The following is a 12,360-nucleotide window of genomic DNA, read 5'->3' as shown; positions in this document are numbered from 1 at the left end:
TGGGAAGCCCATCAGCTCTTAGCTCTGCTTCTCAGCTGGCTACAAAAGCAACGGGCACAGAGTAACAGGAGCAAGCGGGCACTTTTCTGGCACAACTTCTCTCCCCACCATCCAGCAGCAGCTTCAGAGCTACAGGTGGTGGCTGAAGAAAGAAAACAAGCCCAGGGGCATAATCTACCCCAAATCTCCTCTCACGTCTTTTCCCTTTCAGTATCACTCCTCCCGACAGCTCCGTCCTTGTTTCCTAAGCCTGTGTGACTGATGTCGTTCCTGATCAGCACGTTTGAAGGGTTTCTTGAGTTGGGTTGGCCTGAACATTGAAAAGCAGCTTGATATTCTCATGCTTGCCTACTCACCTGACCGGTGCAATCTGGCAAGAGCTTTAATGCCCTCCCTTTAACGCCCAGAGGGCGGACAGACGTCATATTGCAAGAAGTACGCACATCCTTGTGATTAATCAAGATCGGTGCAGAAAAAAAGACACCGTGCTGAAAGGGCAGACGCTGAATAAAATACCCTTTTTATTTCTTTGGACTCAGTCTGCCTCTCTTAAACCACCTACCTGGAGGTGGGGGCACTGTGTTTGCTGCTAGAGACACCGGGCAAACTCAGCTGCCGTTTGCTGGGAGCACGGACGCATCCAGCTGGGCTCAGGCCACGTTGCAGCCTATCAGCAAAACTTGCAGCATGTTTTTAAAGCCTTCTTCCTGCTCAAGATTTGTCTAACACTTGATCTAAGACTCCACCAGTAAATAAAAGAGTGCCAAGAAATGTTTCCCTGAACTGGAAAGTGCTCATTTATTCTGCTAAATTGTTAACATAGTTCCCAGCATAGTATTAGCCAACTCACACTCGGACAAACAACTCCCAGGCATGGTTTAGGAGTCAGCTCAGGAATTGCTCCTGATTTGCGGCTCAATTGCTGCTACGCAGCTGCCCTGCTTGGAAGATAAGTTCCGTGTTATGGCATGTGTCACCCTCTGCCAGCTGGCCTCAGTGACAGCAAACAGTCCTGGGCGTATTTAACCTCCCAGAGTCAACGCAGTCATTATCGCTAAGTGCTTTCAGATTGCTCCAGAACAATAGCAGGCACAGCTCCTACCTCAGATCACTTCCCACCTGGCTTTAACCTCTGTAAAATTGCTGCAGCCTTCACATCTCGCTCTCTGGAAATGCTTGAACTTCTCTGCACCTCCAGTCCGGACTCAGAGATGGGGGATAGCAGCGCTGGAGGTACCTGGTGCGTGCAGGGTAGGAAGGAGAGAAGAGGAAAAACACTAATATGAACCAAAACTGACACTCAGAAGAAACAGAAACAGGCCCTGAGGTATCTTGACCTCTTTCCTGTGTTAAACTCCTTGCCAAAGCAAGGGAACGCCTTTACCAGGTCTTAAAAGAGGCAACACTCCACCACCACGTGGAAATTTTCAGCTTGCCTTTACAGTTTTCTTAACAGAGAACAGGTCGTATTTGTTTTGAAGGGAACACACTCAGCCACCGGTGTTGCGGGAAGCTCCCCGGGCTGCTGCTGCAAAAGCTCTTCCTGCTACGCGGCTTCTGAATGCAACGAAGCAAAAAAGCACGTCGCGAGGTCAGGCCGAGCCCACAGAAATGCTGTTGCCCTTCTCAACTCCTTGAGCAGCCTGAGCTCTACAAGCCTATCTACGATAACCGACGATCACAAGACAGTGCTGTAACGTACAAGTGCCAGGGGTAAAGTTCGTTTATTCCATTCTTTATTACAGGCATTTATACAATACTTACATCCATAGCAACACTTTATATGGCTTGGATTACCAGCAGTAGCTATTCCCTGATAACACTGAAACTTTACCAGGACAGAAACGGGAATTTTTTCCTGGCTGGCTGAGCACGGAGCGCACTCAAACTTCCAGGTAATGAAAAGCCGAGGAAAAGGTGCCCTATTGCATTCCCTGAACATCAAGAGGCTTTAGCTTAGACGTGTTCTGTAAACGCAAGTTTGGTCCTAGACAACCCTTTCAAGCCTTCAGTTCTTCACCAGGCTCAAGTATCAGCGACAAATTACGTGGAGCAGCTTCGTCTTAAAACCCTGAGGACCGAGAGCAGAATTCTCTCTGCTTGCAGCTCTAGAAAACCACGCATGCTCCAGGGAGGGACTTCCCAAGCAACTGAGTTTGGCACCCACTTCATGCTGATGAAAAGAAACACGCGGTTTGTGAAAGGGGAGGCAGACCCTCCGCACCTTAAAATCCTTCCATTGCCAGTCCTTTGCCTTGCTCACCCACTTGAAGGGCAGCAGGAGAGGCTGGACTATCTAGATCCAACCTTCAGCCAGCTGAACAGTTAAAACTAAATAAACTAGTTGTCTAAATTCCAGTTGTATCTAAAATTGTGATAGTAAAGAGGCAGCTGCCACCTTACACACTGGAGATGCTCCCAGTATCAAGACACTGGGACTGTAATATGCCCAGGTCACTTCAGAGCCGTGCCCCAGGGCTGTGGTCAGGATACGGGAACCAAACTCTCCCTCAAGCTTCAGCCTGGCAGGGACCCTTTGGGAACCCCCAGAACAAACCCACAGGGCCAGGCACCCCAAAGAGCCCTCAGCTGCGCTTGCCATAAAATCACTGCTCGCAAGCATGCGGATGCCTGGAAGTTCAAGGGTGAAGTGGGGTTTCTCCTCCTCCCGAGGCCGTTCCTCCTCTCCCCAGTGACCCAATTCCCAGGCATGGCCTCCAACTCGCTTGCTGAAATGGTATCACCCCACAGGCAGGAACCAAAACTCTTCTAACCAGAGAAAACAAAAGCCAAGAGCACATCCATGTGCTAAACGCTCAGCTGGAGGAGTCAGCATCTCGGTTCCGCTTCCTGCGACCGCTCAAGCTGGGGCCGGCCCCCGTTCTTCCCTCGCAGAGACCAACACTTCAACACCTAGACTACAGCCACGCTCCTCCCGTTCTCCCTCCAGCCCAAGCAGGCCTGCGTCCCTGCAAGGACACAGCTTCGGAAGGCTGACCTTTCTGTCCATGACGTCCACGTCAGGTCCTGACACCGGGTACGTCCCAGCGAGGTGGAAGAAGGGCTTTAAAAAGCTCTCCAGTCGCTGAAGGAACTGAATTTTCTCTCCACTTCCTGAGCACGTGTTTTCTAACGACCAGGGTATCCTGGGAAATACAGGGGACCTCTTCTTGTGGTCAAGTGGAGTTTTGATTTATTGTTGTTGGGGTTTTTTTTTTTGTTTTTGGTTTGTTTTTTTTTTTTTTTTTTTTTTTTAAGTGAGCTGTGCTTAATTCCTTCAAAGAAGAAACAGATGCAGTTGTCTCCAGGTACTGCTGTGGCTCGGGGTTCCCAGCAGACAGAGGCATTTTCTTACCACCTTGAGTGAGATGCTTCATGGTCAGAGGGCTAAGAGTTCCGCCACCAGGTTCCTAGCATCCCCCGCCGTCTCCGAGCAGCTCCCCGACAGCCACAGCAGCTCCTGCTCTGGAGATACCCGCTTTGCTCTGTGCGGCAAGCCTAGGCGCTTCGTTCGGGGTCTGAAGTTCCCCTCAATGCCAGGGCCTGTGGCACACACTGCAGCGCTTCACGACCGTGCGAGGAAGCCCTCCATTAAATCTCATTCAGCCTCCCTAATGCAGTTCACCACATTTAAAATGGTATTGAAACAACGAAAAAAAACCCACCCCAAACTTACTGCAGTATGTAGCAAAGAAAGCTCTTGGAGATCCCAGAATGACAACATTCCACACATAAAAGCATCAGAAAACTGCTTTCTAAATAGCAGGCAGGATTGTGCTTCATACGTCTAAGTCGGACAGAGCAACGCACACATCTGAAGACAACTGTTGCTCTCAGAATTCTTATTTATTAAGAGCAGAAAGGAAATTTTGCTTAAGTTTCATACATAAAAAAGTAAACAGTAAAATTTTCTTTTTATAGTCTTTCCACTGAAGAAAATTGAGAAATAAGTTGTCTTTTTAGATAACGTTTATTTAAAAAAATAAAATTAATTGACAAAGATACCACACTATTTTGCATGCCGGTCATCCCTTCCGCTCGCAGAACCCTGTTCAACGCTTTATTCTTCAGCAAGAAACCGCTTTATCAGCAATGCATAAGCGAAAGAACCACATCAGTCTGGGCTCAAACCTCGACAGCTGCTCCAGCTACACAAGCTAGTGCGATATCTCTGTTTTTTACCAGCTCAGGTCTTTAGTAAATAAATTTCAAGTGGACACTAAACAAGTATTTCACTAAGAGATGATGAAATATTAAAATTAAAAGCAAGTCGTATTGCAGCTGTAATTATACTACATTAGAAACTTCGGTTGTTGGGGATCCATTCACCATATATAGATTATTTTGTAATCAAGGTAATTACAAAGACAGAGCATTACTCCCTGCATGCTTTCCTGGGCTTTGAACCAACAGAGTTGACTACATGTAGAGTTGACTAGGGTGTACTCGGAATTCACTCTCTCAGGCAGGAGACTAGTTAAGGAGTGTTACTGATAACAAAGAATAAAAGTTAGACAACATTGATTATTATAAATTACTTTGTTCTTATCTGCTTTTTGCCTTAGTCTCCTACATATCTTCACATCCATTCACGTAGAAAACCAACTCTTTCTTATTTCTCCTTACGGTGACTCCCCGTTTACTAATGGTGATTAGAATGCGCGGAGGAGGACTTGATTCGGAACACGTGGATGTGCAGATGGGCAGCAATCTGATTGCACACACTGACACAGTATCGAAGCAAATCAAAGAGGGAAAAGATCTGCCAAGGGGAAAAAAGTTACACACAGTTAGATCTACGTGTTCATAGAGCGTAACACCACCCGCGTACTTTAGAGTAAAAGCACTGGGGTCTTCTTTTCACGAACTAAAACTCCAACTCTGTAGGAATAACCACCCAGTGAAGAAGTTCCTAGGCATGCTGGGCTTTCTTCCAGCTTTGTAAGAGTACAGAGGCTTAATTCTAGAGTCAGAGAGGGGAAAACAGATCTAGTAGCTACACAGATACTGTGAAAAGCCCCATTAACTCTGAATGGTTATAACCATACATAAAATATCAATTTTATTAAAAGGTTAACACGGCGTTTTGGTAGATAACACTTGAGTGCTTGATAAGCACATATGAGTTTAACTTAAGATATTTTTTCCTAATGGGTGCTGCTAGTAATGACAGACGTACGTGCTTTCAAGAGCCCACACAGCCACGCTACGCTTGCACTGCGCATAATATATTCCCTTGCTAACAAGGCATCAACACAAATCTTGAAAATATTCTATTCTAAGCTTTGAATATTTGCTATATTGCTTTAAAACTGTTTAAACTATGCACCAAGCAAGCCACGTTTACCTCTGTTTGCGCGAGCTCTATTTAAAATCAACTCAGTAAAGTAGGTTCCCAGTCCCGCCACCCTCCAGGTGAATCAGCTAGGCTCAACCAACGCCAGCGGTATTTGTGAAAGAGCACGCAAGTGCTTGCGACGATTACGACAAGCAAAGTGAGCCCGTACTTACCAGGGCAATCCAGAGCACAATATACTCATCAATAAAGCTGTTAAAATACTGGTCCAGAAACAATAGCGCTGGGCCTATGAACGCTGTGTCGTGCAGGTGCATTTCGCTTTTGGTCATGTGTGCAACCTACATTAAAAAAGGAAGTTTAAGAAATAAACATATGCCAGCCAAGGCAGAGTGATTTCAGAATACACAAAGCCAAAAAAACTCTAGTTCAAGCCACATTACCATAAGAGACATCGAGTACTTAAGTAGCAGCAGCAACACTGTTTTAACCATGAAAGTCTAGAGCTCTGTGAGATGCAAAGTTTGCAGAGAAGTATCTTTTATTAGAACAAAGAATGTAGCTACAGGAAAAAACCTAACAGATTTTCCAGCCCACAAACTTCTCTTGCCAGAAACAAAACAGTAAAATGGAAGTAGACTGGTAAATTTTAAGGTTTAATTGAGCCTGGAAACCAAAACTCACAGCTGCTAGATCTTCAAAAATCAGAGACACTTGGTGTTCCTCTCACTCCGCCTGTTTGTTCCCACCCCATAAGGATTCACCACTTCTCTCCGGCTACAATTTGAGGATCACAGCTTTTCTCACCCAGGTGTGATCTTCCCACCCTTTCCCACGTGCACAGCGGCTGTCCTGCAGCAGATCCTCACTTCTACCAGCACAACTGGCGATGTGACTGTGTAGTAAACTGGTCTCGCTAAGAAATAAACTTCTCCATTGCAAGTTATGTCCAACACCGATCCAGTTCATGTGGCAACACAGGATACGCCCGCAGAACTGAGATGGTGTGGGGCAGCCGTCGTTTCATCCCTCATTCACTCTCTATTCAACGGGGGCTCCTCTCCTGGTAACGTTCCCATCTGTTCCCTGGTACAAACCCGTTAATTTTAACCACTATTTCTCTCCGATTAAGTTAAACCCTGAGCAACTGTTTCAAACGTTTGAAACAGCTTTGTCACCTTCTCTCCTTCTCCCAAACTTTCCTCCCCTCTGCACCTGCATCTGAGGAGGGTTTCAGCCACCTCTGTTCCTGCCCAGCTCATCATCCACACGCACAAATACACTGCAAAAATGTGAACGAGCAGCTGGGAAAGGGGGAGAAACAGAACTCTGGCAACTCTAAGCACTACTGGCACTGACTGTGTAACCATGGTGTTAGCCTGAGGTTTACCACTCCTCTTTCAAACACAAGAAAGGCTCCGCTGCACCTCCAAGCTACTGAGGATAAGTGAAGCACAAGCATCACTTCAGTGCACAAACAGATGCAAGTTAGGCAATGGAATAACTACAGAACTTTAAAATCTACAAAAAGTTTTACTGCAATAACAAGAAACTGGAAGGTTCTGGCACACTTACCACGAGTTTATTTGTTATCTTAGCAGATACAAAACCAAAAGTAAGTATATATAAGCAGGGATGCCTTTCAAAGAGCTGCACAGCAGATTTCTTGTAGATCATTGCAGCTAATGCAATCACTGACCCAATATGAAGAAAAGGTGAAAGGACGCTCGTGCCCTACAGCGAGATTAAAGTTAAAGCGTTAGGTTAACAAAATGTGCACATTGCAAAGAAACCTCAATCAGCCAGACACTCACGTGGTACGCAACGGGTGTTTTTTTAACTAAAATCACATTAAAAACACGTCTTTCTGAACACTGGTACTAACAGGAACAAAGTGTGGTGAAACTTGAGTGAGCGTCAGCTGAGAATGTGGTTGAAGCTTTCTCATGCTGGCGGAGAAAATAAGGTTTTAGGCAGCAAGAAGTGCACGGTTCTGACGCTTGCCGCACAGGCAACGGCTGACACCGTCAGCAAGCGATGGGAGACAATACTACTGCTTTTCTGTGCCAGCTAGAGAGCAACTAAACCAGCCTTCTAGGTAGCACTAGTTATTAGGCCGGTATAGAATTGCTTTTTGGAAAACTCCCGGGGCTCCAGAATCAGTCATCATCTTCACCAAAACAGAAGATACCTCCTCCTGTACTTTTTCACCAGTAAAATGAATAATATGCATCTTTTAGAAGGATCAAAACCGTAACCAATCTTCTTGACAAACTTCCTTCTGAATGGATTTTTGCATTGGACTTTTCTGTGAACACTTTGGGGGGGGTGTATTTGTAGAACCTGTTTTATAGGATTAATTCAAAAGCAAATATCGAAGTACCATGAGCACTTTTAATCACTCACAAATTTTAAAACCCTTGACTCCTAAAGCTACTGTTCTTACACAGACAGTATTAACTTGGTTTTCCCCAAGCCAGCAAGGAACTGAAAGGAAAATAGTCACATGCAGGAGGTATTATGCTAAATAAAAACTAAAGGCATGGCTGAAAAGCCACAGAGTGCTAAGAGTAACTAGCAGAGCAAAGTACTTACTGCTATAGTGGATCCATTTTTGCCAACTCCACCTGTGAAGATTACACCAAAGTAGTTTGTACAGGAGAATATGGTTCCTGCTACAGTACAGAGAGCCGGGAATATTTTCACCTGAATATTCAGTATTGGAATCTTAATGGAAGAGAGACAAGAAGTTAAAATACGCACAAGCAAACTAAAGTTGGGCTTAATACTTCTGGTGCACTCAAACACTCCACTTTCCAATACCACGTTTGCTTTTCTTCCTCTGCTATACAGAGATTTAAATTTCGACAAGGCACAGAGAAATATGTATTTTTCCAATAATCCTCCCCATCAAGCTTCCCATAAAGCCAGACTTATCTTCAGTTACCTGCAAAGAGCCATCAAAAGCAGAAGTGGACCCAAACCAAGAACTTGCTAGCTAAATCACCCAGTTATCACATGGAAGAGAAATGCATCCGTCATCTTTTCTGTAGCTGGTTGGAAACCTCCCAGCTGCAGCCCAAGATCAAACTGGGCAAAGCAAGAGCCATTGGAGACGATTAAACAAAGCCCCTTAAGAAACTGGATGCTACCTTACGGGCAAGACAAGGGAAGCAAAAGGAGATCAGAGAAGTCATCTCGGAGTCAGTGAGCCTAGGGAGAGCAAGCAATGAGGTTGCTAAAGAAGTGAAAAATGAGCACAGGCAGCTTTGAAAGAAAGGCAGTGCTTTTCTTCATCTTTTAACAGTAGTGTTTCAAGCAGAACAGGAGAAACGAGAAGCGAAGAAAGAGTTCAAAATAAACCACAGCAAATATGTTACGGAAGCAAGTGTTTACAGCTGGGAAGCTTTGGGTAGCTCTCTATCTGTACAGATAAAAAAAAAAAAATCTTCACGGGCTTTTAATTCAGGAACTGCAGTCACAGCACTCAACTGCATAAACACACTTGGCTCCCCCACAGCAAGGAGTCCAACCACATACAGAAGCCCAAATGAGGTCAAACTGTTTCTATTTTTTTTTTTTTTAATTACACTCTCAGTGTAGCTTTCAGCAGGTTAAGATCATTAGTTTCTTATCGCGTTCAATAATTTAATCTCTCAATCTTTTCAGGGCAGAGCCAGCTTTAACTCTTCATGCCTTGCCCTTCGGCAGCCCACAGACAAGCACCCAGACCACCTCTCCAAATCACTGCCCTGCGGGCTTCTGCCCGGCTGGCATAGTTTCCTGACACTCAGATATTTTTCCCTTGCTCAGGCTGCACTGTTAAGTCCAAAAACATTTTCTGAAAGAGAGTAAAGAAGGAATACTGACAAGCAAACAAGAGGCATACATTGCCACAGACGGGAGAGCTAACTGCAATCATTCATTAATGCTACGAGGCACAGGACTTCTGAAGGTCTCTCCTCAGTCTTATAAAGGAAGGTACCTGCGCTGCCCTCTGCTTCAGTAACCATACTTTGGTATTTAAATGGGGTGAATTTGCTCTTCTACAGGGAAAAAGAAAAAAAAAAAAAACAAAAACAATGGCAAGCTTCGTACAGGAGTCAAAAGACATTAAGCTTGACGTTTCCAAAGGCAAGGGGAGTTCGCTGGGAAAAACACCCCATGAACTCCAAACTACTACCGACACACCTGAGTGACGCTCAGGAAAGGCAGAGGGGTGTTATAACATCCAGTTTGGCTAGTTATGCTTTATTAACTCTCCTTTTTGCTTCCACTGATAGCTGCATCAGTGATAGGTGTTAGACTGCACTTATCTGGCAGAAATAATTAATGGGAAACAAAGCTACATAGAGAATTTTGGCAGAGGAAAGTCAAAGGAGAGGTATAAAAAGGCAGCGCCTGCTGAATTGCTTTGCATACAAAAGGGAAGCAGCAAGGCCAAAAGCTGGAAGCAGCAAAGGCAAGCAAATAGCACGGAGAAAAAAAAAGAAAAAAGATATCTGAGTAAAGGGAGAGAGGGAGTTGCGCTCAGAAATCTTCCTACAAAATGGCATTGCAGCCCCTGACTTTTTAAACAAGAGGCCACTACAAGGCAAGCCACAAAACTTCCCTGCCTGGTATTCCCTGTATCACTATGGTCCATGGAATTATTCCGACCTTGCTGGGAATTGCATGGGTTTCACCAGAAGTCAGACACATGCAGAACTTCACAAGACTCTGGCAGTAGTGCAGAGAAGTATCACAAGCCAAATCTTTTGCAGGTAAATTATGTTCTCTGTTAAACCCTTTGATCGCAAGAGAAAGGCTACGCTGCACAGAAAGCTTTGAATACAGATACATCCTGGTAAAGGGAGAATTCCAAGTTTTGTCTGGGAAAAAGCCATGCATGTTAATAAAAACAAGTAGCAGCAGGCAAAGAATGGATTAACGAGTGCTTGCCAGAGCCTGGCTTAAAGCAAGTCCTGAATCATTTGCCAGAAGATTAACGTCAGGCCTCCAGACTAGATGCCATCACAGTTTTGTACAGCAGGAAGTGGGATTTTTAAATATATATATATATAATTAGGAAACAGGAGAAGAGCACAGCTAAGGGCTCAGGGAAGCAGCAGTGAAGAGTGGGTAGGAGACTACGCATCGACAGCGGACACAGAGGCACTGCCTCCAGAAACTCTTCTTGGCCAGCTCCTAGTCACAAATAGCACGACCAGCTGGGCAGCTCCGAGTATGCTGGGAGTCCTTCTCCCAGGGCCGGATCCCAGCTGGAGTTTACACCGGTACGTTTGTACGCTTCAGTCACATCTGCAAGAGGAATAACAACTCACAGCGGGCCAAACCCAAGCTTGCTTTATATTCATGAAGTGTTTATGCTTTTAAAAGATTACGTTGTGGAATAAAACTCAAGCAATTGCAGCACTTTTCTCACTTCAAACAAGAAAAAAAAAACCCTATATAATCAATGCATCAAACAAGTTGCACCTAAGCTTGCTCACTTTACTCACATTTTCCAAATGAGGATCTCAGCGGCAGTCGTACTCACCATCCACCAGAAATTACTGAGCTCCGGGAGCCTTGCAGAACAGCCTTTTAACACGCTTTAAAAAGAATCTACACTGACAGAAAGAAGGAAGCCAGTACAGGTACACCTCGTTTCGCAGGAAAAAAAAAGCAAGCTAATGAAAGCAACAATTGACAAAATACACAATTCTGCATTTAGCCTATTCAGATTGTTCTGCTTTTCGCCTGTTAGCATAAGAAAGTGGAATGTTTGAGTATACAACCACATTTTATTCCATTATTTTTTTCCCCCCAGATAGAAAGAAATCAAAAAGACCAAGCCACCAATTTTGCTGTCACATCAAATATTAAAGGATTGGAGAGGGGTGGGATAAGGAGGGGTTGTGCGATATATTTGGCTCTGCAAGTAGTAAATAACATTTATCTCTACATAAACACAAAATCTCACAAGTTGAATGAAAAAAGGAAAATTCCTAATTGTCATGGGAAACCTGATCAAGTTCATTCTCTGGAGAAATGCCTCCACTAACCCAACACCGGACTTCAAAATAGTTTAATCTTTTGGCAGCCGACTTCGCCAAATGCTGCTGCAATCCAACACTTCTAATAGATTTCAAGATTTTGCTGAAAAGGGTTATTTAATAGGTTATTTTAAAGGGTTATTTATTTAAGTTATTGAATACCACAAGAGAGCAATTGCTAAGCTCACATAATCATCACTCTGCACCGAATTGTGCCAGAGGTTGCTGTGGCAGCGCGTTTTCCCCCCTTTTATAAAAGGGGAAAAAGGAAAGCGAGAATTGGGAAATCCCGATTTGTAATGCAGAACAGCAGCCGCGCGGGGATGTTGGCCACACCAATCTCTCTGGAAAAGTTTGGCACCAACAAGCTGACTCGTACCCTCATTTTTTTTAGAATTAGTTCTATCCCCGCTCATTCTCTTGAGATGGTATTTACTTTGCAGTTCACATAATTAATCGAGGGGGCTGGGATTTTTAAGCCCGAAAGCACACATAGCAAACCTGGGGTAGCCAGGGTTAGCTCCTTTTCCGAGATATTCTCCAGTGTTAAGAGGGTTCATTTCTCCAGTTTTATGAAGCAGATTAGAAATTCATCAATTCATCAATTCGGGGTGACGCGTTCCAGTAATTTTTGACCATCTCTTGGTTTTATTGCAAATCAAGGTTTCTTTATACACCTTAAGAATTGTGTTTATCGAGTACACAAATGAGATCAATACTCAGGAAGGAAAAACCTTCCAGGAAATCAATGCTTTAGATGCTATTTCCAAAAATCTGTTATATTAACGTATGCACATATATGCTTTTCTCTGGGCAATGCTATTTCAACAGCCCGACGTGGCTTCAGTAAGGCAAACATAAAGTCAATTTAACAACAGCCCATACGCTGCCAGCTGACATGGCCTGGCAAGCCTATATAACATACGCAGGATGTATATGCAGCCAGCCCATGATAGGCAGCTTGCTTAATTAGGATGTTCACTGATTTAAAAAAAAAAAAAAAAAACCAAAAAACACCAAAACAAA

General features: G+C 44.2%; 1 protein-coding gene across 4 annotated transcripts in view; it reads right to left on the bottom strand.

Annotated features, from left to right (window-relative positions):
* Positions 1-3,259: 3,259 nt before the first annotated feature.
* Positions 3,260-12,360, bottom strand: part of CEPT1 (choline/ethanolamine phosphotransferase 1) — a 31,522-nt gene continuing 22,421 nt past the window's right edge. For 2 of the 4 annotated variants that reach the window (XM_082330009.1, XM_082330010.1), the window contains exons 6-9: positions 7,892-8,023; positions 6,872-7,030; positions 5,512-5,637; positions 3,261-4,762 (exon numbers count right to left, since the gene is read on the bottom strand). In XM_082330009.1, the coding sequence (XP_082186135.1) occupies positions 4,643-4,762; positions 5,512-5,637; positions 6,872-7,030; positions 7,892-8,023 (537 nt within the window). In that variant the 3' untranslated portion in view covers positions 3,261-4,642. Of the gene's footprint in view, positions 4,763-5,511; positions 5,638-6,871; positions 7,031-7,891; positions 8,024-12,360 lie in introns of all 4 variants that reach the window. The other 2 variants (XM_082330011.1, XM_082330008.1) reach the window with 2 other exon arrangements.

Source organism: Platalea leucorodia, assembly GCF_965183815.1.
Source record: "Platalea leucorodia genome assembly, chromosome: 19".
Lineage (NCBI taxonomy): Eukaryota > Metazoa > Chordata > Aves > Pelecaniformes > Threskiornithidae > Platalea > Platalea leucorodia.
This window is presented reverse-complemented; position numbering and strand designations above follow the sequence as displayed.